General features: G+C 35.4%; 3 protein-coding genes across 7 annotated transcripts; 1 reads left to right on the top strand and 2 right to left on the bottom strand.

Moving 5' to 3' along the window:
* The first annotated feature begins 860 nt into the window (after positions 1-860).
* Positions 861-12,512, top strand: LOC127801645 (F-box protein At4g00755). 3 transcript variants are annotated; one of them, XM_052336949.1, is made up of 7 exons: positions 890-1,032; positions 1,240-1,260; positions 1,685-1,811; positions 5,791-6,207; positions 6,312-6,484; positions 10,613-10,731; positions 11,923-12,512. In XM_052336949.1, the coding sequence occupies exons 3-7, from the start codon at positions 1,685-1,687 to the stop codon at positions 12,197-12,199; spliced, it is 1,113 nt and encodes a 370-aa protein (XP_052192909.1). In that variant the 5' UTR covers positions 890-1,032; positions 1,240-1,260; the 3' UTR covers positions 12,200-12,512. The 3 variants fall into 3 exon arrangements, with proteins under 3 accessions (XP_052192908.1, XP_052192909.1, XP_052192910.1); XM_052336948.1 differs by lacking the exon at positions 1,240-1,260 and having other exon boundaries at positions 861-1,032; XM_052336950.1 differs by lacking the exons at positions 890-1,032; positions 1,240-1,260 and adding an exon at positions 4,832-5,689 and having other exon boundaries at positions 1,686-1,811.
* Positions 12,513-12,539: 27 nt separating this feature from the next.
* On the bottom strand, positions 12,540-17,499 carry LOC127801646 (peroxisomal membrane protein 11D-like). The gene is made up of 8 exons (XM_052336951.1): positions 17,332-17,499; positions 15,228-15,436; positions 14,854-14,928; positions 14,696-14,770; positions 14,519-14,599; positions 13,738-13,812; positions 13,454-13,627; positions 12,540-12,857 (listed from the first exon to the last, which is right to left on the bottom strand). The coding sequence occupies exons 2-8, from the start codon at positions 15,417-15,419 to the stop codon at positions 12,822-12,824; spliced, it is 708 nt and encodes a 235-aa protein (XP_052192911.1). The 5' UTR covers positions 15,420-15,436; positions 17,332-17,499; the 3' UTR covers positions 12,540-12,821.
* Positions 17,500-22,436: 4,937 nt separating this feature from the next.
* LOC127802673 (uncharacterized) lies at positions 22,437-26,228 on the bottom strand. 3 transcript variants are annotated; one of them, XM_052338626.1, is made up of 4 exons: positions 25,967-26,228; positions 25,678-25,842; positions 25,400-25,487; positions 22,437-24,438 (listed from the first exon to the last, which is right to left on the bottom strand). In XM_052338626.1, the coding sequence occupies exon 4, from the start codon at positions 24,410-24,412 to the stop codon at positions 22,724-22,726; it is 1,689 nt and encodes a 562-aa protein (XP_052194586.1). In that variant the 5' UTR covers positions 24,413-24,438; positions 25,400-25,487; positions 25,678-25,842; positions 25,967-26,228; the 3' UTR covers positions 22,437-22,723. The 3 variants fall into 3 exon arrangements, with proteins under 3 accessions (XP_052194586.1, XP_052194584.1, XP_052194585.1); XM_052338624.1 differs by having other exon boundaries at positions 25,400-25,523; XM_052338625.1 differs by having other exon boundaries at positions 25,400-25,842.

Consider the following 26,228-nt stretch of genomic DNA (forward strand, 5'->3'; position numbering starts at 1 on the left):
GAACGTGTTTTCAATTTTTTAAAAACAGACAATCAAAATAGAAAATTGAAAATGAATTCAAAATTTAAAATTAAAAATTAAAAATTAAAAATCAAAGAGAATACAGTCTAATTAATTGAATTGGTGACCTTTTAAGTCACAATAAAGTAAGAACAATTTTAGTGTTACACCAAGAATTGATTTTATTTAAAATTTATTTAAATATGTCAAATAATACACAAATATGCTATTTTTTAAGGATTCGTTTGTTAAAAAGAGATTATAATTAATTATCTCTTTTGAGATTAGGATTTATATTTAAATACAATATTTTATTATTTTATTTAATGCGTGTAATTCATAAATATTTGTTAATAAAAGAAAAAAGATTTGATAATGAAACAATTGGCGTTGAGTGTCAGATTCACAACCACATATAGAGCCGAGTGTGGGTCACATAGCTATCTACAAAAATTACAGGCAAACAAACCCACAAATTAATTACCATTGTACTAAGGAAAAGGAAAAGAAATAGGAAACTTGTAGGATCTTAGTATCAAGGCAACCTTAAAGGTTGAAATTCAATCAATGAAATATAAGAAAGGGAACTTAAAATATATATATTTAACTTTTGATAAAAAAAAATATAAATATATATATTTATTTAATAATAGAAAAAAAGAGTGTTAAAAAGTGACTAAACTGCATCTACATACATTAGTGTTGCATAATTTAATTTTTTGAAATTAAAATATTAAAAAAAAAAATAAAAGAATGGCAAAGTACGGTTAGAATTTCGAGAATTGAATTAAGCAATGGAAGTTGATAAGACAGCCATATTTTGGCACTTCCGGAAGAAGTTACAGGTGGTGGGCGATAAATTGCCGATTATATATATCACTGCAATCTGCAAATCCTCTTCTCTCTCTCTCTCTCTCTCTCTCTCTCTCGCTATATATATATATATATATATATTTATATGGTTTTTCTCTCTCTAAGGTTTCGTTCGGTGCTTCGCTTCAGGTTCATCTTTCGCTAACATCGATAACAAAGGTTGCAAAAAGATTTTGTACTCTTTTTTCTTCTTCTTCTTCTCTATTCTTGCTTTTCCTTTAAATCTTTTTCGCTCCCTTACTTATTTCTTTTTCTGAAAATCTAATAATGTTTAATTGTTGTTAAATCCTCGTTTTGCATTTGTTTATGTTTCCGATTGCTTCAATGTTGCACGTCGGTGCGATTGTATCCAATTCCTGACTTCAGGCCGTTGATTCCTAGCTATGTGTAAGAGATCCCCTTTTTTTGACAAATTTTGTCGAATTAATCCAGCGATAGATAAAATAAACCTCGTAAATTGGCCACTTACTTTTGTTTGTATCCATGTGTTTACGTGTAGGTATGTGTATTTCGTTTCGGTCTGAATTCGCATGTGCTAGTGTTAATCGCTATCTTTATGTTCGTCAATTAGGGTTTTTAATCTGTTGTACTGGATTCCTGCAGAATTTTTAGTCTATTTCCAGTTCAGTGAAATGTGTGGAAGAAATTGTCACGTTTGTCAAATTCTATTTTAATTCTATGCAATTTCCGCTTGGATATGTATATGAGTGCTTATTTCTCTCTGTAATTTCTTGCGAATGTTTTTATATGATTTGAAATTCTATTTGGAGTTTGAATAGTGCTTGTATGTGATTCTGTCTGTTTATTTTAGATGGAGGATCGTGTTGATTTCTTGCAATGTCTTCAAACTGACATGGGGATCAAAATTCTCATGCATTTGGATGATCCATCTGATCTCATCCACTCAAGTGCTGTATCCCGCTGTTGGCGCCATTTTGGTGAGTGCAATGGTCTAACTCTAATGTTTTTCATTTCAGTCATAACACCATCTGTATATTTGCATCTATGTGTCTTTTATTATTTTTGCATGTGCTTTTATCCTAACAGTTTTATTTTGTGATGCAGACATATGTCTTCATGTTGTTTTGGAATTGGCCTGTTTCTGCTTTTTAACTTGATAATGGTGCATTATCTAAATGACTTTGTTAAGCCAATTTGTAATCTACCGCCAGTGACTTGAAAATGAAATGGCTGCTGGTTTTAAAACATTCTACTGTTAGTTCTGTTTTGGCAATCTTCATAGTTGCACAGAGTATTGTTTCATTTCTATCTTATTATCTATGTTACCTCAAATTTGTTCCAGGAACACTGAAATACACATTCATGCTTGCTTATCTTAATTAAGGATGAAGACAGTGAGATGATCCAGAAATTTAGGTTACTGAATTCACTCTTGATTGGGACTGCTCATATGGTTTCTTCTATTCATCAATCTTTCTATTGTTTAGCATATTATGGTTGCTTGGTTAGGTTTTTGTTTTCCATTTCTATTCCTGTGTATCCTAGTTAGGACTTGATGCCAAATACAAACAGTGAAATGCATATCCTTGTCCAAACTAAGAACAAAGTCAACGAGATCATCCACAAATTTATTGTAGATTTTGCAAATAGTGAGATTACTGCAATGTGAGTTGTGGATAATGTTCAGTTTTGGCTGCCTTTCTTGGTTCATATGGTTGATTTTTTTATAGACTACACAGCTTGATGTCTCCCTATTGGAAAAAAGTTAGGCATCTAAAGGTGGGAGACTATCATTTAGAGTATTTTATCAAGCCTTCCTACCTTTGTTGTCTCTTTTCACCTTAGTTTGATCTAGGCTGGGAAAGTGCGGAGAGAAACTAGTGCGGTAGCCTGGGGGGCTGATTCAGATACCATCTAATGAGTTGGAATAAGATCCGTTTGCCTTCAGATGAGAGTGGCCTAGGTATTACGAGGATAGGGATGTTAAAAAGAGCCAATTGGGCAGATGGTTGTAAAGTTTCACTCATAAGAGAAATATTTCATGAAAATGGTTATAGGGAGATGGCTGACCATGGGAACCATTAGATTGCCTCATCTTTGGTGTTGGCTTATGGAGGGGCCAAGTTAATAAGGTTAGTTAAGTCGATAAAGAATTCATGTTTGACTTATGATTTGGAGTACCTAGTGTTCATACCTGACGTGTCTGACATGCAATGAAGAAGCGCTCATGCTTCCTAGTCGTGTCTTAAATTGTTGGGTAATAGGTACCTTAAGTAGAAATTCTTGCAGTATGGTGTTTATATGTCCATGCCATCATATGGATAAGTGACAGAAAAAGAAATTTCATTATGTAAAAGTGATCCAAGGAATGACACTGGGTATATAATGTTATTAGTTTCTTTTGGTAATGATACAAAAATGTTGTACAATGCCCAGAATACGCGTTGTAGCTAAAAAATGCAGCAGTAGAATAAAGGAGATGCCATAGTACCAGTAAAAGAACATAATGGCAGCATGAAACAGAAAATAGGAGAAAAATGACAGAATGAGAAGAACTTAACAATTTTGCTCCTGAGAGAAAAAAGAAGGGGGGGGGGGGGAGGGGGAACTCTGCAAAGTAGAGATGAGAAGAACCATAAGTGAGGGAGAGCAATGACGAGAAGATAGCGAAAGAAGGAAGACCAATGAGATAAGATTTATATATGCTGTAGATAGAGAAAAGATTGGGAGGGGGGGGGGGGGGTGTTGATGACATGGCTATTTCTGAGTTCCATGTGTCTGAGCTGTATTTGTTGTCATTGCCTAATCTCAATTTACCTTGGTGAGACATATTTGTTGGCTTCAGGACTCCTGAATACACAAAATAACCTTTACCATAGAGACTTGCCATCTTATTCAATAGGGGTGCTTGGTAGAAGAAAGCTTATAGAAAAACCAAAGAGAGGAAAAATAAGTTTGGGCTCAGCAAAACTGGCATGATCTGTGATTCACTAGGCAAGAGCTGTTCTTAAGCAATAAAACATAAGCAAATTTTGAATGCCTTAATCCATATTTTTTTTAGATTACTTAACTAGAATTTTTAATTTAATTCTAAGGCCACACTTGTGCATGTCTTGTACACATCCTAATGTGGCTCATAAATTTGAGCTTTACCTGCACTCTGGACTCATGTCACGATCCTAGGGTTTACCTAGGGTTTGGATGGAAAATTGGAAGAATTTGAGGGAGAATTAGAGCAAGAATAGAGGAAGAACAGAGGAGATTGAGAGGGAGAACAGAGAATTGAGAGAGAAATTAGGGAGAACTGAGAAAGAGAGGGAATTTGAGAAAGACAATCTGATTACCATTCCATAATATCCTAATTCTGTATGATTAAGCCTGTTTGTAGGCTTTACAACTGAAGGTACAAGCAAGCAAAGCTGTAAGGTACAACACAAACTAATACATGTGATATACTATGCCCAATACACCGCTGGGGTTGTGACAACTCATTGTTGTAGGATGGCCAGTGCAGTTTTTCATGACTGCATCTTGAAGGTTTCCCTTGAATCTGATGGTTGCCCATTGGATGTCAGAACAATCCAGGCTTAACATCTTAGTTTAAGATTTCTTCTCCAAACACTTCTTTATCCTTAATATTATTAACTTGAGAAAACTCTGGCTGGAAACACAACTTTTGGCTTTGGATCTCTGGTAGACATGCAAGAATGTCTGAAGAGTATTATTAGAATCTGCTGATGGAATAGCTAGAAAGGATCCTTACTTCCTTTTCAAATTTCAACTATATAATTTGGTCCTTTTTACTCGTAGATATTAACTAGAAATTAGATGGTAGATGCTTAATCAATGCATTTCAATCCAAATTTCTCTAAGGTGTCTTCTTGTTAAAAATATAGTCTACCATACCTTTCTTCCATATCTTACTCTTAGCATTTTTTATTTTATTTTATTTTCATTTTTTGGTGTGAGAAAAGTGCTGTACCTTTCACTCTCGCAGATACAGAGAAAAATAATGAAGAAACTCTCTTTCTTGGAGGAAGGAGTTAAGAAGAAATAGAAAAATCAGTTTTTTTTCTAGTTTGATCCTGTTTTATAGTGCCTTACAAGTCCTAAACCCATAAGTTATTAATTAATGTTTTTATCTTTTTTATCTCGTACTCATATGTCTTCTTTCACTATGATTATTGTGGTAATAATGTTATTAAACCTGCTCAGTTGCAGTTTCTGGGTTCTAAAATACTTTCCTTAATATTTGACATGTTCTTTCTTGATGATATGACACACATGTTTGAAAACACAAAACCTGTTGGCTGTGGGGTCTGTCTGTGTAGGGCCTGTAGGCACACAAAATTGTTAAATATTATTATGATCCTTATACAGGTTTCGGATACCCTCTTGGTCGTCGTGATCCCAATGGTTGGAGAGCTAGAAAGACTATTTCTTATTTTTCTTTTAATATCAATTATACTATTTGGTGCTTGCCAATTTACAATCTGTTTCACTGTTAAGGTATTATTTCTTGTCAAAAGTAGTCTTATGGAGTTTCTTTCCATATTGCCTTATTCTTCAATCTCTCGAGTTTACTTAGGTGGAGGACCCTTTGGACAATGTATATTAGTGACCGGATTATACACCTGTGAAATCTTTAGAACGTTATTGCCACAAACAAGATGACATAACAGGAAACATATATACAGGGAAACAGATAAAAGTTTTAATTAAGATGCAGTTTAGGCTACTAAGAAACTGTAAAACGGGATCAAACTAGAGAGACTGCATTTTCAATGTTCCCTTTACTATCTATCTCAGCTCTGCAAAATGGTTTCTTCTATTTCCTTTTCTGTATTAAGGGAAGGTACGGCATTTCTGTGAAACCAAACTTGACATATACTCTTTCTTAAGCCTTCTCATAATGTTGTGCTGGAATTTACTGGTGAATTTCTTGTTGTAATGCAGTAATTGCGAATGGACTTTGCAAGCAGTTGTGCTTGAGATTGTTTCCTCAATTGTTTGGGGTTGCTTGTGTAACTGAACCAAACTGTGGAATAGGAAAATCTGCCGATGTTGGATCTAGCAATTCAGCTGAATGGGAAACTCTTGAAAGGGAACACAGGTCCTATTCCTTCCTAGGTCAAACTCTTGCAACATTCACTGCAAGTGATTGCATGGCAGAGGCAATCAGTGCCTCCAGCACTGATAATTATCCAGAAGAAAGCATTTGTAATACTTTAGATCCAAGGGACACAGTTCGAAGGAGAGCCTCATATTGGTCGAGTAAAGGACAGAAAGATCCCATGGTTCCTGAGACCTTAATATATAAATTAATTGCGGATCTTTGTGTTATCACTGAAATCAGTGTACAGCCCTTCAAAGGTTATACTTTTCTTCTCTATAATGCTTTGTGCTCTCATTGAGCTTGTATTGCACGGTTGCCTTTGATCAACAGTTAAATCTTTTTTTATTTCTATCCTTTCCAGCTTATTTTCAGCCTGGATTTCCCATTTATTCTGCAAAATATGTTCGATTCCGAATGGGTCATCCCAAATCCCCAACAGTTATAAAGAATGATCTTACGGATTTGCCAATGCAGCTTCCTGCTGATGATAAGTTCATATGGACATACACTTCGCAGGAGTTTCCAATGGTTCAGGTGAGTTTTAACCTGTAAAGGGATATACTTTCCTACAGCTTTAAAGAGTCACATTGTTCTTCTGTATGTCATGAATAATTTATTGGCAAAGTCTAGTAGCTCCTTTCTGCTTGGAGAAAGGGGGAAAGTGCTAATGTACTGGGTAGTTGCAGCTGTTAGCTTCATGCATTGTTTTAATGGACAAAACTACCATTCTTTCCTACTATTCTTCCCAATGAAAAGACAGCTTTGTGACAAAAAATCACCTCTCCTCTTCCTGTCTCCCTCTGCATCTCTGCAGGATCTCCTCCCATAATTGTTTATAAGGTAGCCACCTTCAATGCCAGAAGTGGCATTGGTATCGTTGTCTTCCTTAGCTAGAACAATACCATGTTAACTTTTTCCAATTTGCTCTCCGCCTCTATGTTTTCTTACTGTAATCCAAAATTAACTTGCCACCTAAGAAGCTTGAATGGTCATAATATGGACCCCTTAGAGAGCTATTTTAAAAAACTAGGGACATTATACCAAATAAATATGTTTCGTATGGATATAAAAAATTACAAGCCTTCCATTTTTCAGTAAGAAATATATTTTCATTTTACTGTATCAAAAGAATAAGAATGAAGATTATATTCAGGTTCTATATATTGGTAAAAGGTGAATATACCTTCATTCCTGAATGAATTGCAAGTTTAAGGCTTAAAACTTTGTAACATTTAAATTCCTATGAGGAAAAATTAATAGGTACATGTCCACATTGTTGTGATTTTATTAATTGCCTCCACATGATTTGCTATTAGTTTCCAATTGTTTTACACGTTTGCATGCTATGCAAGTGTGCCTATGTTTGAAACTTGTCAGATTCCAGATATATTTTGACAACAATAGGACCCAATATGGCTCATATCAACACCTTCTTTATGAGTATCTGGCAAGCATAAGATGGAGAAGATACCTCCTTAGAATGTGTGCTCTTAGCCTGCAGTTTTAGGTATGTTGTGGATTGCTAGCCGTTCTCTAGTTTGACCGATCCTAGGGCATGGATAGTGGACGTAGCTCTTTGAAATAACGTGGGTATTAATGTAGTAGGAGATATGGCAATTCTTGTTGTATATTTTAAACAACTTAACATATGAAAGCATCTCTATTTCATTAACGATATATTGTTAAGCCACAAATGCGTGGATCTATTAAGTGCCCTACAGGTGCTAGATGGAGTCATGGGTCAAAGAAAATCATTATTCTAATGGATGGAATGGAAGAAATTTTTAGCGAAAGAGATTGAGGAGCAAGAAAAACTTGGTAGGGAACTTTTGCACATATATGCATTAGCCTTCCAAAATATATACCCATAGATGGAGATGATTGACAAGCTAGAAGCCATGTAGCCGATCCCACCTAGTGGGAGTATGGCCTGATACATTGTATTGTTATAATTTTGAAAACATAAATCTGCTTCGAGTTGACAAACACAAAAAGGGTAAATGGCTGTTTAGTCGTAGAAAATGTTTTCTTGTTTTCTATCTCTCATTTTCTATGAAGTCTCGAGTTTTTATTTTGCTTAGAAAATTTGAAAAATGCCTAAACATGTTATAAGTACAGAAAATTAATTTCCAATGCAGAAAATTGGAACATATGTTCAAGGGAGGGAGGGAGGGAGGGATTACCACTTTCTGGCTTCCAAGTTCAGCTATTTTCTCTCATCTATCTCTCTATTAAGAGATTTCAACCTTCTTAATACACCATATTGAAATTCACTGGTTTACCAATATATTCTGCCAACCACTACAACCTTGAATAATCTAGATCAACAAACATTCACGATCATTTTTGGAATGCCAGTTGAACCATCATTATTTTTTACAAAGCTCCTATCAAGGCTTTCCTTATGGAGCCCAATGTGAAGCCGCTGTAGTCAGGAAAATATCGGAATCAGTCAGCTTGTGATTCTCTTTAACACACCAGCATTCCCAGAGGGAGGGTGGGGATGCTTTTGTAACTCCAAATTATTATATGATTCTTGTTACAGATCAGCTATTAGGTGACTGTTTGTGTGAGAAAAAAAGGCACAAAGTTAACATACTGCATTGGGATGGAAGTTATGTATTTAGCCATAAGCTATTTAGTGTTGCCCTGTGAATAAGACTAAACTTGTCTGGTTGTTATTCTGAAAGGCCATGTTCATAAATTTGAGTGAAAGGAAGCATTTTATCCAGATACACCATTCTCTTCTTTTCCCAATTTAGTGATCCTAAGGTGTTATCAGAAGATCCATGGTCTAAATCTTGAGAGAACATGCTTTGGAGAATTCCCAAAGTCTCTTTCAAATGCCATCTGGCTCTAGATTTTTTCAACTTAATGCAATTTCTCCAGTTTGACATCCTGTCATGTGATGTGCTGAGAAACGTGTAATGCCATATCAATCTGTGCTGAGAAAAGTTGTACGTACATACTTGTGTATTTGATAAGTTGAGAACATACACACACATACTTCCATGCCACCAGGTTTTAGGTAGTTACATGCATAATTTTTGTGGCTTCTGAAACACTACTCTTTTGGTGAAATTGGCAGTAGTAGGCTTCATGTTAAGCCTATTGTTCTTGACAATGGTGTTATCTACTGACAATTCTTTTTAATTGTTTGAAATTCCTTCTTGTCCAGATGAAATGAAGAGAGATTGTGGGTCAACTTTGTCTTAAAGGGAAAATTAAATAGTCCAACTTAACCTTTGATGATATATTTGAAACTTGGATATGAGGAATGAAATAAAAGGAAAAGAAGATAAAGAAATTAATAACAAATTTATTTTTCTTTTGGTTGGTTTAGAAAATGAAAAGAAAATGGTTATGCTGCAAGAACAAAAGAAAGAAAACGGATAGGTATTTGTCACAAAAAATAATCTTTTGTTTTATTTATGCATAAAAGGTACATGTATAAAAACATATATTTTTTGTACTTACGCTTTTCTATTATCTAAGTGCTCATTTCCTGTTTACATTTTTATTGGAGTTTACTTGACTTTAAGGGGTTAAAACTCTGGCAACTAATCTGTACCATTATCTGCTTGATTGTATTCTATCCTTCATTATCACTAATCTGTCTCTATCAATTTTTCTCTACAATTATGATATCTGATAACAATTCTTTTTAATTTTTTGAAATTCCTTCTTGCCATGCAAAGTGGATAGAGATTGTGAGTCAACTTTGTCTTAAAGGGAAAATTAAGTAGTTCATCTTAACCTTTTATGATATATTTTGGAACTTGGATATGAGGAATAAAGGAAGAAAAATTCTAGAAAATGATAGGAAAAGAAGATAAATAAATTAGTGACAGATTTATTTACCTTTTGATGGGTTTAGAAAATGAAAAGAAAATGGATACACTACAAAGAACCAAAAAGAAAATGGATAGGTATTTGTCACAAAAAATTATTTTTTGGTTTATTTATCATAGAGAGGTACATTCATAAGTACTTTTATTTTTCCTGTCCTTTGAAAAATCCCCATTGCTAGAGTCTTAAGATATGCTTTACTATTATCCAAGTGCTCCTTTCCTGTTTACATTTTTATTGGAGTTTGACTCGGCTTTAAGGAGTAAAACTCTTGGCAACTGGTCATACCGTTATCTGCTTGATTGCCTTCTATCCTTCACTGTCACCACTCACCAGTCTCTATCTATTTATCCTCTCTTTCTACTTTTAATAACTCTACAATAACATAATGCCATTATTTGATATGATTTCCTCCCCACCAATCTTTTTTGACCAAAGAGTATGCTTTTCTATCCTGCTGCTCACCTTTTCTTGTCTTTTCATTCTCTAACTTACTCCTAGGCAAGCAGAATTTTTGCATCTTCACCAACAAAAACCCTAAAATCTTATTGTTGTTCCTCAAGACTAGAACATGAGACGGAGAAGATGCACTCCTAATAAAATCTTATTGTTGGTCAGATATTGCTTCAATGTTTGGAGTCATGTATATCAGATTCTTATGAGTACTCGGGTGTATCAGTATGTTATGGGTTTTAAACTGTATATTAAAATTTTCCATATCTTAAGAGATCAAAATAATCAGTGTTGTGTTTTCCTCACGCCAAATGCTTTTGCAACTGTCTTACAATAGTTAAATTACTCTCTTGAAAACAGGAAAATTGCTTGCAGAAGTTCAAGCTACCAGAACCCGTGCTTTGTGTTGGTGGATTTTTAATGATTGAGCTGTTGGGTAGGGTTCAGAGACAAGAAATGGATAGCTTATTCTATATATGGTTAGTCCTCTTGTATATTTATTTATACGTATGTTAATCAGATGGTATGCTATTTGCTTTTTGATTCAACTGTGTATGGGGCTTGCATTCAGCCAATTATAGCATACTAGTGGGGTTTTTTTTATCATATCCATGATCCTTGTAACTAACGCCACTGTTTTGGTAGTTTCCTTTAAATATTGGGCCTCCGTTTGGTATTTCTAAGAATCTTGTTTTAAGGTTATGTTCAAATAATTGTTGTTAGGTTGGCCAATGGGTAACAGGTTGATTTGGTGGGAGGAAAACAGAACTGATAATACCCTTAGGACTTTTGCTGTATCACTAAAAGTTCGATTGACTCCTATAAATACAGTTATTCACTAAGTTTGGGAAAGTGGGATGGAATGGAAAAGAATCATATGGCAAGGGATGGAGAGGGATTCACGTTGTTGGGGAAGCTTATTAATAATGGATTAGAAGTGAATTGGATGGAAAGGGTTTCCATCCAATCTTCTATTGTTTGGGAAGCTTATTAATAATGGAATAGAAGTGAATTGGATGGAAAGGGTTTCAATCTATAATCTTCTTCAAATCAGCAATTTTTGTCTCCCTCAAATTGGGGGAGAACGGATGGAAAGAAAAAGTGGGTGGAAAGATGGCGTTATTATGAATAGACAAAACTGTCCCCGGTACTTTTACAAAAGTTCTTTTCTATAACTATGATGCAAGTATAATTGAGATTCTTTGTATATTAATGGAACATTCCATCAATTTAGATAGCTCTCTGTAACGTGGCAAAATGATTTTCTATTCCATTCCACTTATTTTCATTCTCATTCCGAGATACTAAACCTTTCCTAAACATAGCCTAATATTCACTGACCCACAGATTCAAATTTTTTTTATGGCATCGTACATATGCTCTGATTGGAATTTATTAATATCCTTTTTTCATTCTGTTGCGTCCAAGGCAGTTACATATTGTCTACCCTTTTGCCCCATATTTATTATTGCCAGATCAGTCGCTAGTGCTTGGAAATGTGTCTTTTTTTTTTTTTTCTGTTTTTTGTTTTCCTGAAACTGAAGAGATTCCATACCATTATGATTGCCCCTCATTCTTGCGTTATCCGAAAGATCATTCAAGGAGAAAATCGTGTAAGCTTGTCGTTGTGTACTCCTAATTTTTTTGTTTGCTTCATTGATATGCTGCAGTGTTTCGCATGTTAAGGTTCTGGGACGGCCTCTTTACCCTGCATTTGACGTTGAAATTGTTGAACCATCGTCGGGGAAGTTTTTGTTGAAGCACTACCCAGAGGCTCAGAACTGCCCTCCGCCAATCTCTCCATACTGCCATGTCGGAAACTTGCCGTTGCAGGAGAACTTGAGAGGTTTGGAGCAATTGCTTAACATGTTGCATGGAAATGTACCAGATCTGGAGCCCCATGAATGGGATGACGATGAGAATGATCTTGACCTGGTTTTAATGTAAAATCCTGGATTTTCGTTATCTCTCGCTTTTTTAGACGGTTTGTTGCTCTTTTTTGATAGTGCTCCATCTCGGTCCCCCGGAAATGAGAGGCTCTACTGTGGATGACCCTTTGGCTTTCTGTGTTTATATATCGTTGCTGTTAGAACCCCATTGCGTCCTATAGTAAGCGCTGGTGGATCTTAACATTTATGTCTCCCCCCCTTCCCCCCGCATTTTTCTTTGGGATGATGGAATATGCAGATCTAACATGCTTTCGGCATGCTAACCGCTTTGTACACGTGCTTGTGGTTGGTGGCGGCCAATTTTAATATGAATTAGACGCATTTCCTTTCCATAAAACTGTACTGGCAATGATTGAGATTGCAGTCTGCTGAAAATAAATGTCTCTGAGAATGTGGGTAATACAAGTAATTGTTTGGATTGATGCTTTGCTCCCAATTTTATGAGCATTAAAGTATATTGGAAGTCTTTAAAGGGAAGAAACCATAAAAGGCCAATTTCCTATGCCAACCCCATCTGTACGCAGATTCCCCCAAAATCCCCCACTAAACACAAATATATCCAACGACACAATGGTCATTCCAACAGCATAGAACATTGTTGAGTTCAAGCTACCTCTCCTTCATGGCGCTTTGGTCTTCGTTGGTGGTGGAAGCAACTGCAGAAAACAAAGTAGAGCCAATTAGACGAGACTATCAAAAAGATAGATCGCCTTTATCTCTCCTTTCATTTATTTATTTTGTGGACCTGAGTGAAAAAAAATAAAACTAGCAGCAACACTATAAGGTTTAATCTATCACAAATAATCTTATGCTTTAGTTTGTCTTTTCTTCTATAGTCGGTACATCTATTGTAACATCATCTCAATTCTCAAATTTTTCATCTCTGGTAATTAACTGACCAACATCTTGAGCCATATGGCAACATCTTGAGCCATATGGCAAAGATAGTCATCTAATCTAATGTTAGTTCTTTCAAAATTTATTAGTGAATAACTGAACTACATTAATTTCCATGTCAAAGTTGAAGGGCTTAAATAAATAAATAAAAATTAAAAGTAATAGAAAAGTAGGATGATAATTTGATAATTTATGCTTTTTCCCGTACATTGGAGTACATAAGTCCCGGGAGAGTGGAATTAAGATCCATGGTTTTAATGGGTGGGGTATCACTTTACATGACAACAGGGAGCCAACCAATGTAAAAGAGTAACAATGCCAAAGATAATTCCAATGGGAGCTATTAGGTACGCACCTGATAACAGGAGATGAGAGAGCTAACAAATCCAAATGCTCCTGTAACTCGGGGTGTGACTTTCTTGGGTGCCAGTTGAAGCAGCCCTACTGCAACCACTATATCCATACCTGCTTTAATCAGTGCCAATGACCTCTCATTCGACTTCTGCTCTTTACTTCGATACTGCTCATTCTGCGCTCATAAAATACACCCAAAAAAAAGGGAAGATAAATTATATACAGAAAGAGAAGACTCCCTACAATCTTGAAAGTATTCAAGTACATGCAACCATATTAAACTACCTTATATTTATTAGTTTCTTTGAGCTCCTTCTCCAATTTCCTCATTGATGCAGAAAGCCTCCCAAGCTCCCCTATCTGAAACAGAAAATCATGGGTGCACACATTAGACTTCATACTTCGCAATATCAAATGGACAAAAATAATATATATATATATATATATAGAGAGAGAGAGAGAGAGAGCATTTCCTCTGCAAAAATTATAGCATATTTCCCCCAGGAGCATATACCAATTCTACGTCATGGTATGAAGTTTATAGCTGTTTCTCTCTATTTCACCAGATCCTTTTATAAAACCTCAACAATTTCAGAAGAAAATTAACAGCATTTTGTCTCATACCACCTCCAAGAACTACTCTCAACAGTAGTAGAACCATAACTTACACTCTGCAAACTTTGTTTACCTATTCACCACAGGCAAGGTAATCACGTCATTATAGCCTTCAATGCTAAAATAATAATTTTCATTCCAGTTGGCTTCTGCAATCTGCTTCACGTGTAAGTTCTACAAGGCAACCCTTATATCTCTTTCTAGAAACACTCACTAACCACGAAATCATTCTACAAACATGCAGACATCATTGACGCAATAGGACTTCAATATAACTTCATCGCAAATAGAGCCAACCTAAGGATGGTAAAAGGGGTTACCATAATATCAACTAAATGTGTTGAATTAACTATATGTACTATGAAAACAATGAGCTTTTCAAAAGCTAGAAATACTTTCTCGGGTAAATGGATAAATACACAAGTAGATGACAAAGGAGAAAGCTGCAAACCTCAACCAAGGTAGTGCAAACTGAGGAACCCATCCAACAGTAAAGAGATATCCTGCCTATCAGTTCTGCGCGATCTTTGTTCTAAGTAAAATAAAAAGAATATCCAAATTGTTCTCATGAGTATCTCTTGGAGATTAGTTGAGATATTGAAATTAAACAAAGAATGGAATCCGATACCTTATAAATGCCAGTCCTGCCAAGCCAAACAATTTGATCAAGAAACAAGAAAGTGGACAATAGTGCATTTTTTGACTGACAAAAGCAAGGCATCAGAAAAAGGAATAGATTAAACCTTGGACAATAAGAAAAGATTAAGTTAGTAGATTGTTTTGAACCTTTCCCAGCAGCACAAGGGGAAGAGGAGTTCCTTGAGGAACTGGGCTAATAAGTCCATGCAAATCATTGACAAACTGCACAAATAAATAAAAGAATAAGAAGGCAGTACAGATAAAATTTTTGAACCATATAGGTTTAATTGCACTTTCTGCTATTGAATGATTTAACTGCTCAAAGGCATCTAGTCACTCAACAAAACAAATACCAATACAATTCCCCTGGCACTAAATAAAAGGACATTTAAACAAAATGAGTATACACAAAAGATTTTCCACAATAACCTTCATATAAATGAATTTAACCATGAGAACAAAATAAATAAGTAAAAAGATATTTACCCTACTTATTACTCACAGCTGCATTTAACTCTGACCTTAAAAAGACGAAAAACTTTACGTGCCAAGCTAGTTGACTTGTCAACATTCTGTGCCGTGCCAAGCTCACCATTACTCAAGAATTTTGAACCATATTGTATTGCCCTACATATCTTGTCCCTTGCTTCAGCTTTGTTCAAATAAAAAACCAGGAGGGCAAGTTCTGCTCTGGCTACGTCTAGTGTACTCATTGTATTCCTCAGTCTACCTGCAGAGTCGAGGTATTGCTCACTTAACACAGAATTTAATATAGAAGCTCCATTCTTCTTTCTTTTTTCTGACAACGATGTGCACTGTCAATGATATACTCATTGAGGTGAACTAAATCTCATGAAAATCCAATATACATCAAACAAGGGCAAAGGAACTTGACAAGTCCATTTTGTGCATGTCATGTACATTATTTTTTTTGGAAAATAATGACATTTAGACACCAAAACTGTTCAAAGCAAACACAATATTTCAAAAACTTATCTAGCTTGCACCCCACTAAGCTTGGGCTCAAAATATATAAAAATCTTAAAAAACCAAAAACCACATGCCAACAAATTTGGCTCAATATATATAGAAATCATGGAAAGAAAAAAAACCACACAACGGTAAAATATCTGACAACGATTATAGAGCGCATGCAATGAGAGCCATTCAAAACCTAAATATAGTAAGGTTGAATAAAGACTGGCCAAACATGGTTTGCATCTTCACGGCTATTTATAGAAAGCAGCATAAAATTTGCTTTGAGACATTATGCATTGACAATCAAGAGCATCACGTTTCAGCATATGGAGCTTGATCAACTAAGCCGTGGCAAGGTGGCAACCTAAAAGCCACAGACCTCTAAATAGGAAGAACTGGATGAAATCACTAAATGAATCCAATAAATAGGCATAACATATTCTAGCTGATTATGAAATTGGCAAAATCAAAGGCATAAAAAAGTAGTAACAATATGCTAAAAGCAATAACATATAAAAGCACTTAGTTCATACAGCAAAAGCTCCAAAACCAAACCAACAATTGATATTCCACAAAGTTCAACCAAGAAAAAGATGTTTTCACAATTTTCATTTTGATTTCATGTTCTTCCTCTCCCACCTCTCACCATTGGCAACCTCCGACAAATAGAGGTGAGTCAAGGAGTCACTAGCAACCTCTTGACAACTCTGGTTGTGAGCAACAGGAAGGTCAGGGAGAAAAGACAGAAAATTATAAAAAAGATTAATAGAAACTGAAATCAAACCATTGTTGTCAAATAATATTTTGGGCTGTTCAGTTTTATGAAACATTTTCTAATTTCCTAACTCCAACTTTTTATTAAATGATCGAACTTTCAATTAGAAAACAAAAAACACAATTCTCTAATTTTTCAACTTTATACTATGAATTAGAAAACATCAAAAGATGTTTTCTAAATTTTCTGAAAATGAATTTTATTGTTTTTTGAAACATAAAATGTTAGAAAATGTTTAGTTGTAAAATTAGAGTTGAAAAACTAGAAAATGTTTTTTACCCAAGTTTTCATTTTTTAAAATAGCAATGAAAATTGAACACAGAAAAACGATAATTAAACTCAGTCGAGCAGCTCTTAAGTTCTTCTTTAGCTTGAAGACACTTGGTTGTCCCATTGTTTTTTCTTATCACATAACAACGATAAAAATAAAACGGACAACTGCAACAACAAACATAAATTGACTCAACTCCATAATTTTCTGAGCTGAAACGTCAACGACGATCACTAAACCTCCACTTTCTCGCCTTCCCAATCATTTCCTCAGCAATGAAACGGCGAATAACACGACATACCATTGAATTCAATCCAGTAAAGAAGAAAAAGAAACTCTACATTCTCACTCGACAAGTTCAAGATGGAACAAAGAAACCAAACCGGAAAAGCTAATCTCAATAAAATTTAACAAGCACCAAATCAATTGAGCTTAAGTACAACCTATTGATCCATAAAGAGTACAAAATCAATATCTCATAATCCCTAAAGTAGACTCCATAAACAATCAATATAAACAACAACCTAGGGTTTGTGAATTCCATATCTACATATAAACTTCTATATACGAGTGTGTTTAGAGAAAGAATTTTTGAATTCACCGGGGCGAGCGCCGGAGCCGATTGCCTCAAAATCCTCAGCTCCTCTGAGTCCTCTCTCCTCTCCGAAGTCCGAACCGAAGACTTTCTCTCTCTAAAAAGTAGAAAAGGATTATATATACAGCTCATACATTTATATGAGCATCTTTACGATAGAGTATTTTATGCGATAAGGGCGTGTTTGGTTCTCTTTTTCCTGAAACAAACTAACAAATTTTTGCGAATTCCCCATGCCGCCTAAGCAAACTGTAGCCGGGATCGTGACCTTCGAATGACAACTGTCAACTATCAGCGTGGGCCCCCACTTAAATTTCCGATGATCATCGCCGTTAATTTTGTCCGGAATCACCAACGGTTGTGAAATATCTGCTACAGTTTGGAGTCTTCCTTAAAAAGTGGCTCTTAATAATACTTGCACATTTAAACTTGACACTTATATTGATATTTTATTAATTAATTATTAATATATTTTTAATTTAGATGACTTAATAATAGATATATTGATAATTCATTCAAGCAATGCATACAAATACTTGAATGAATTGTAAATACATCCCTCGCTTAAATGATTTAATGAAGAATGTATTGATAATTAATTAATGAGATATTAATACGAGTATCAACTTAAATATGTAAATAATATTAAATTTTTATAATCAAATTTTTTATTTTTTTCCCTTTACTAGCTATATATATATGTACATATATTTTGTAGTTTGAGAAATTTGAGAAATTCTTGGTCATAAATAGTTTTTTGCCTAAATCGTCCCATCTTTTTTAAAACTCATATTTCACCTTGACCCGGTCTAAGTGTACAGACAATTTCACCATGAGCCGGAACCCAGAGCCTAGCCTCTAGGATAGACAGACAATTTCACAATCTCTCACTGATGTAAAATTGAATCCACAACCTCACGATATCCCAAACTCCTAAACGCATGCGATAAACTATCTGTGTTATCCCTAAAAATTTACTAGCTCTCTACATTTACTATCTACTAATTATTATTATTTATAAGAAATATTTATTTTAGATTTAGAGCAAGAACACTTAATTTTAGTAATCTCCATAAGATTATTTATTAGCGACTATAGCATTATTAATTTGAGTAATAGACTAGAAATAGTGTTTTTGTAAAGTAAAAATAAAATTATATACAAAATGAATTTCTTTACTCTAATAAAATAAATTTTTATTATGGGTTTTGCATTTTAAATTCCTCTAACTTAAATTTTAATCAAAATCGATATTAGCTTATTTGAACTCAAATTATAATTTGGCACAAACATGTGTTACAGGGACAAAAATTTATGTTGCACAGAAACAACTCATAGGAACCGTTTCTCCATTTCGGAAACATTTTCGAAACGTTTTCTATTTCTGTTTTGGACCCTATTTATGCTTATTTTTTTAGAAAAATGTTCGTTTCCACGTTTCTATTTCCGATTTCCGTTTTCGTTTTCGTGTAACATAGACAAAAATAGAAAATTTAATCAAAATTATAGTCCACCGTCTATAAATAAGTGGGTAGAGTTAGATATAAAAACTGTTTTTCTTTTTATAAGTAAATAATGTAGTGAATGGAAAGAATAATACATGCAATGCAACTTAATTTAGGACGAATTTTAAGCTGAAAACCACACATGCCCATCATCAAACCCATCAAAATAGAACAATAAAGCGTGAAGGCATACCTAGAAGCACCAATAGGCACATCATGCAACCAATTCATTGAGAGATTCCGATAATGCAACACCACAATATTTGTAATGACCGTGAAAATTGAATAATGCCCCGAGTATAAGTCGGGTGATCGGATGATTAATATGCTGGTGTCAATTCGATGAATTATGAATTTGATGATCGTTATGTGCAAAGGATAAATGTTTAATTTGTGATTTATCTCTCCTAACGTAATTGAAAACATAAATATTAAAAATTACATAAAAATAATTATCTCAAAAATATTGAATAGGAGTTCACGTAATGAGGCGGTAGCGTCTCCAAATGCTTGGTGATATAAAAACACCAATTATTCTATTCATATTATAAAAAATAGACTATCTCATGAAGAATAATAAGATGATGGATAATCTGTCAAAAGTCATTTTTACGTGGCCCATAAGATAAGATACCTTTTTCTGCTGTTCTCAACACGATTAAGGCTTGTATATGCACTCGGCGCCGAGAGAAGTGAAGACTAGCCGCGAAGAGGCACAATCAAAAATCAAGGCCACTCTACTTATTGCCTTAATTAAGAAACACCAATATATGAAATGCTACAATAAGATAAACGGAATTCTCAATATATGATTAATTAATACAAAATTATATTTTGATCCAACTAATAAATTACGTGATTGTGACGAAATGTTTCACTTATATTCTAAAATCAAACTAAACTAGAATATTAAGACCATATTCTCCTTACTATTTTTTTGATCGTTTTTAATTTTTTAAAATAATAAAAATATGCATACTTTCAAATTTTTAAAAACTTATTTTTAAAAATAAAAAAATTATAAAAAAACTCAAAATAATAAAAAATAGTTTTAATTGTTTTTATCACAAACACGTTTAAATTTCTAAAACGCGAAAAATAAAAAAGATTGTTCTCATTTTCTCTCTCCAAAATCTAGATTTAACTCCTCTCTTCTCTTCTTTCTCTTTTCTTTATTTTCTTTTTTTTCTTCGCTCTTCTTTATTTTCTTCTCTTCAAGGCTTGGTCGTTGATTGGACCTACCACCCCCATTATCGCCATGAGTCATCGTCGACCTCCCCTGTTGTTTGACTGCCCACACATTTCATTGTCGATATTGTTCGCTCCTCTTGCATCGTGACCAGCAACCTAGATCCATCACCTTCAAGTGTCGAATGACTATTGTTGTTTGCCTTCAGCCACCATCATCGTTCGAATCGCGGCCTCGCTTTGCCTTCGTCGGTCGTTTCTCTTACCCTTCGTCGTTCGCTTACACCATCTGTCTCCGCTTTTCGTCTGAGCCTACCATTGACGACCCACCTTACTCTGAACGCCTCTTCGATTACAAATTGCAAAAGTTAATTTATTTTTGTAATGAAAAAAAAGTATATTATAACATTCACCAATTTCAAAATGTATATATTATTTAATAATATACTAGTATTAAAGTGTTCTAATTTATTGAATAAAATATTATAAAATAATTTTTTTAAAATTTCAAAATAAACGTAGTTTTTAATTTTTTATTTTGATAAATAATTTTTTAAGATGATAAAAAAAATATATTTTTAGTAATTTTAAAATAGATATTTAAAATATAAAATTAAAATACAAAAAGAACAACTTTTTAAATTTTTTATGTGATATTTTTTGAAATTTGTGTGGAAGATATTATATAACACGTGAGGGTGGTTGATGATAAGCTAAACTTGGGAAGGGTAAAAGGGCTCTTCGGCTGCTGTGGACTGACTCAAGTCTTTGTAACAAAACACCTTCTAATGTCTTCGATGATGTCATATTGGATTGGATTTTCCAATCTTGTCTTGGTACAAGGAACAAATAACTGCTGGTTTTAGAAGTAATCATTACAATAAAATGATCTCAAGGGTAAATTTATATAAATATTCTTTTGTAATCCATTGCAACTTCAGTCGACCCAAGTAATTACTTGTGTTGTCCTAGATTTTTAAATTTGTTCTTTGATCAATTTAGATTGATCCTAACTCTCTAATATTGTGTAATTAATTTACTTATTTTTTTTTATTATGAGTATTTTTCGAAAAGAGTTAAACGGGCTGGTCTCGACCTAGCAGGCTGATCCAATCGCCTAAAGCCCAATAGACCCAACAGTCGAGCTCGTCAGATTAAACTCACGCATCGCTGAAACTCAATCTCAAGTCGTAGATCCTAGCGAGTTCTCAGCAATATACTTTACGAGCTCTCAGCGATCCCTCTAGCTCGCTGACCAACAATTCAGCTCACCGATCAAATTATTCAGCTCGCATAACAACATTGCTGCTGAATAATCGGAGGTAATGACCTACTTATTTTACCTGAGGCAAGTTAGATTTCTCGTAATGAGGAACTCACTCCTGATTTTATGCAGATGATAAGGATAACTTGTGTCCATTATATCATCTATATACTTTTATATCTTATGCAATTATAAACACCCCTCACTATAAATGAGGGTCAAAACACAATTGTAAAAATGAGAGGGGAAACACTGATAATAATATGTTGTGACTCTGTCGAAATGTCCAGAGAACAATCATGGAGTAGGTATCGTCTTGACCGAACCACATAAAAATCTCCCATGTACGTTCTATTCCATTTCTCCTCCTTACATTTTGGGCTTATTTACTCATTATGAGCCTACGAATCACGGTCGGCTAATCTTGAACATCAACAATTTTCAATTGAATCGATTGAAATTTGTCAAGACATTTTAAATATTTTATCCAATTTTAAATTTTATTTTGTGTTATATAATCATTTCTTAATACTCATACAACACTTTTATGTCTTTATTCTTAAAAAAGTGTTAGATTATATTTCTTCTCTGTGTTTTTATAAAAAAATTTCACATAACTTTTTATCTTAAACTTTCAAAATAAATTTATCTCATTTTCACATTATTTATCTTGAATTTTACATATAAATTATCTTGATAAAATTTTATTTTACTCATTCTAACAAACACTACCTTAAAAACAAAACTAAAATGTTTTCTAAAGCATTGATCCTTATCAAGTTATGTCACTATTTCGCCTCTAGAGTTGTGTGTTTCCCTTTTATTAATTAACATTAATGAGTTCTGATCTATTGCATTAATTTTATGGAGACTAATACCTAATCAAATGATCTGAATTCTTGTGAGAGAGAGAGAGGATATATAAGCTTTTTGATAATTAGCCGAACCTCTATTTATATTGTATGTTACTTATGCTTGTTTATTGCTCAAATTTAACTATCCTATTTGTTAATCATCTAACTTTACAGCAAATAAACATCAAGCCTCAACAATTTTTCTGATTTGAACAAATGATGGAGAACATCTAAACTAATCTTTTGGGAATCACTAGACATTCAGATCTCACTCAGATCTTTATATTTAGAAGATATATAAACAAAATCAAGCGTTCAGATTATACACACATATATACAAACACGTGAAGGAGAAGAGAAAAAACATGATTGATCAGACAAGGAGAGAATGGGAGAGGCAGAGGACAGGGTTCTACAGACTTAAAGAGGGTGTAGACGACAAAATATTTGATTCCATAGATCTGCGGAAGTTTGCACATGATGACTCCTAGCTAGTTCATCTGCTAAAGAAGACAACGAAACAACTATTACATGATCCGAGGACAAAACAAGAACCTTACATATAACAACTCACAGTACTTGTTTTCTTATTTCCTGCTGAACAGGCTTTTCAACTTCCCTCTTTCCAACCGTTCCAGCAGCTTTTTGGCTCCCGGAATCTCCATCTCCGACAGCTTCTTCAGATACCCAACCGCGCCATACGCGATCATCAGCTTCTTGCATTTCTTGCTCGAGGAAAGCAGCACAAGCGATGAGACGGCATACTTTTTTGCAGTGTTCTGAGGGCTGGGCTCCAGCAGTTGGACCAAATTTGGGACACTCTTATCATCCCTCTTAACTTCTCTCCGGTTCTGCGAAAGGGTAATCAAACTTGAGATTGCTTGTGCCGCAACTTCCCTGGCGCTGTTTGTTTTGGCCTCCAGCATCTTGAGCAGCAGAGGAATGAAGCCGGCTTGGCCCACCAATTTCTTCATCTCTGCTGAGCTGCTGCACAGCCTGCAAATGGAAGATGCGGCTACCTGCTGCGCGGCCAGTGAGCCGGATCTTAGCACGTGAGCCAGACGAGGGAGGAGACCCAGAGAAACTAAGACATCGACAGAGAGAGAGCCGACTAGATTCCTCAAAGCCCCGACTGCGGATTCCTGGGGCAAGGGGCCATCGAGATATGCCAGCAGGCTTCGAATTCCACCTTCTGAAACAACAGACCTTCGGAAATCCTCATTGCTTGAAGTGAGATTTTGTAAGCATTCGGCTGCGTATTCTTTTGATCCCAACAGTATTCCACAATCGAGTAGATTGATCATGACGCTTATGATCCCTTCTTCAGCAAGATCTTGACGCACTTCTGGAACAGCGGATATGTTCTTGAGGGTACAGCAGGCAGCAGCCTGTGAAACTGAATCACCGGTTCGACAGATCTCAATCAATGGTCTAACCCCGCCATGCCCAAGAATCGAACGAGCAGTTTCTGTGGACATGGACAATCTTTGGAGCGAGATCGTGGCTTTCTCTTTACTCACTGTGCTGCCAGATTCGACAAGCCTTATAAGAGGTGGAAGAACGCCTTCCAGAATAAGCCAATTCTCACAATTCCCTGATTCGGCAAGCGAACAAATAATCATGACAGTCTTTTCCCGGATCCGGGGAGAACCTGCAGTAAGCAATTGGACTAGAGCAGCAATGTTGCTGCGTCCCAGAACAGCCAAAACATTCTTTTCATCCTCTTTCATGACTTCAACAAGTTTGTCAAGAGCTTTGTGTTTGGCCTCCAAGTGCCCGATCTGAAGCCGTGCAAGCAATTCCCTGATGCTGCTCTGAGTTGCAGCCTCTGGTTCTGCCGAAGAACTCGCTACAGATGAAGGCGGCAAGGTAGCCTCGCCTAGCACCCCGGTTTTGATCAAAAGTCCACAGTCTCGCAAATTCAAATCCAGTTTACCTGACAGCGAATCGAGATTACTCTGCATCTGAAGCTTCCCCTCGTATTTCTCTTTCAGACACTGATCTGCCAATGCAATTGCTTCACCGACCGTCTTTGAAACCGCTTGTAACTGCTCTTTACACAGTGTGTTCTTTGAGAAGCAAGGATGGCTGGACAAATCTGATAAACGCGACGGGATTTGCTCCAACTTTGAAATTATCATCTTCCACCTACCAGGAAAACCCTTGACATCCCTCGCCTTCTCCAGTGCTAGCGGAACAAGCTCTTGGGCATGCAATAACCACTCTTCAGCCGAATGGAAATCCACCAAAACATCGCTTCCACCATCTTCCACCATGATTGGTTAAGGGATCAAACAGGGAACTAAAACAACAGAAAATTTCGAATTTAGAGACGAACAAATCCTTCAAAATCAATTTCCCAGATGAATAAACTTGAAGATGTGATTTTGCTTCGCGTAAAATGACTTGAAGCATGAATCAAATTGCTTTAAATGATCAATAACTCATATTTAGAGGGCCAGAGCCAGAGAAATGAGAAGTGAGAATATTTGATATGTCTTTTCTACAAAAAACAAAAGCTAAAAATTAGAATTCAGGCAAACCAAACCCTCAAAAATATGACCCGGGTGAGAGAAAAATAGCAAAAGCTACGAGTGTAATCAAAAGCAGTGGAGCAGTTTGAATCATGAGACATTAAATTATGAATTGGAAACTTCAACAAAAAAAAAAACAGAAGGGTCAAGATTAGCAGCTTCCAGAATCTTGTATGATCACATATTGCCCGTTGGCTAGAAAACAAGACCCCACAAACAATTACTAAGCACCTAATAAAGCCCCACGAGGCCTTTCAAAAGTTATTTCAAGTGATCTCATCGCTAACATCAACAACTACACATCAATATCAAGCCTTTATTACATTGCTTGATGCTGGCAACTACATATATTCTAGCTTGTAATTCATTTCTATCTAATAAGTCGAGAAAAAAAATTGAAAAATTGTTAGAACCATGACCAAAGGAGTCCTACCAACTCTGAAGAAGAAAGCTACAACTTTACTCTTCAGGAATGGAATTGTATTTAAATATCCAAAATTTCAGATCAAGGAAGGGGAAGAAAAGTTAGATCTGATCCGAAGGGAGATTTGGTAGAGGGGGCAAATTGGGTTCTAGCTGTATTTCCTATGCTTGTCCTTGAGAGTACAGATATCATGGAGGCAGACAAAGACTTTGCTTTGAAAAGAAGATAGGAGCCTCTGTCCACAGTTGTATTTGAAATGAGACCATCCCCACAGAATAAATGCCATAAATTCAAATTAAAAGCACCTTAAATTTGCTTGGCCTCTCACTGTCAGTCACAGCGCATTAGCTTTAACAGCCATCAGATCACAATAGAGCCTCCTCCACCGCTTCTCTGCAAGCGAGGATCAAACGCAAAGAAACCAGAAACCTGTAGAGAATAAGCGTTGTTTGGCATCCAAGAAATGGCTTACACAGAAAGAAAGAAAGAAAAAGAGTTCCTTCTTTCCCAAGTGAAGCAAGCATCAGAGAAAGCAAGAAAAGGCAAATAAAGAACAACCAACTTTAAGTCTCAGAAACAATACTTATCCAGTTTTCCTGCAGAAAGAAGCCATATTGATCTCTCTCTAAAACCACCCGAGACACAGCAACCAGGACATGCTTTCTACGAAGCAGAAAAAACCCAGAAATTTTTTTGATCCGCTATTACTCACACTCACTCTCTCTCAACAGCAAACCAGCAGCAGTTTCTGAAAAGGAGGGAGAAAATCAGTAAGAATGTTGATTCCCGAATGCAAGCCCCAAACACCTAAAAAGAAAAAATAAAGAGGAAAAAACAAGGAGATTTATTATTAAGGGAAGAAGAAGACGCACAGGTACAGGCACAGGCACAAAGATGGCGAACTTTGGCATTCAAAAATCAAACCCGTCCATCTGCAGATCGTCTCTCCACGCGCGGAAGGAATTGTCAGAGGCGGCTGACGCCGCCACGATCTCCATGGACATTTGACATTTGAGTTTTAATTTTAATTCCAGTCGAAGCTCCCAAAGACTTGCTTTTCATTATATACATACAGGTACAGATACATTGCAGTGGAATTAAAGCCCCCTTTTTTTCGCATTTTGGCAATCCGAC

Source organism: Diospyros lotus, chromosome 5, assembly GCF_014633365.1.
Source record: "Diospyros lotus cultivar Yz01 chromosome 5, ASM1463336v1, whole genome shotgun sequence".
In the NCBI taxonomy this organism is placed as follows: Eukaryota; Viridiplantae; Streptophyta; class Magnoliopsida; order Ericales; family Ebenaceae; genus Diospyros; species Diospyros lotus.

Excerpts from the sequence above, each read along its gene's own strand:
- LOC127801646 (XM_052336951.1), bottom strand. The coding sequence starts at position 15,419 with ATGAGTACACTAGACGTAGCCAGAGCAGAACTTGCCCTCCTGGTTTTT. Across the intron at positions 14,929-15,227 it reads AAGTTTTTCGTCTTTTTAAG|TTTGTCAATGATTTGCATGG; the intron begins GTCAGAGTTAAA and ends TTATTTGTGCAG. Across the intron at positions 14,600-14,695 it reads GCAGGACTGGCATTTATAAG|AACAAAGATCGCGCAGAACT; the intron begins GTATCGGATTCC and ends TATTTTACTTAG.
- LOC127802673 (XM_052338626.1), bottom strand. The coding sequence starts at position 24,412 with ATGGTGGAAGATGGTGGAAGCGATGTTTTGGTGGATTTCCATTCGGCT.
- LOC127801645 (XM_052336948.1), top strand. The coding sequence starts at position 1,685 with ATGGAGGATCGTGTTGATTTCTTGCAATGTCTTCAAACTGACATGGGG. Across the intron at positions 1,812-5,790 it reads CCGCTGTTGGCGCCATTTTG|TAATTGCGAATGGACTTTGC; the intron begins GTGAGTGCAATG and ends GTTGTAATGCAG. Across the intron at positions 6,485-10,612 it reads AGGAGTTTCCAATGGTTCAG|GAAAATTGCTTGCAGAAGTT; the intron begins GTGAGTTTTAAC and ends TCTTGAAAACAG.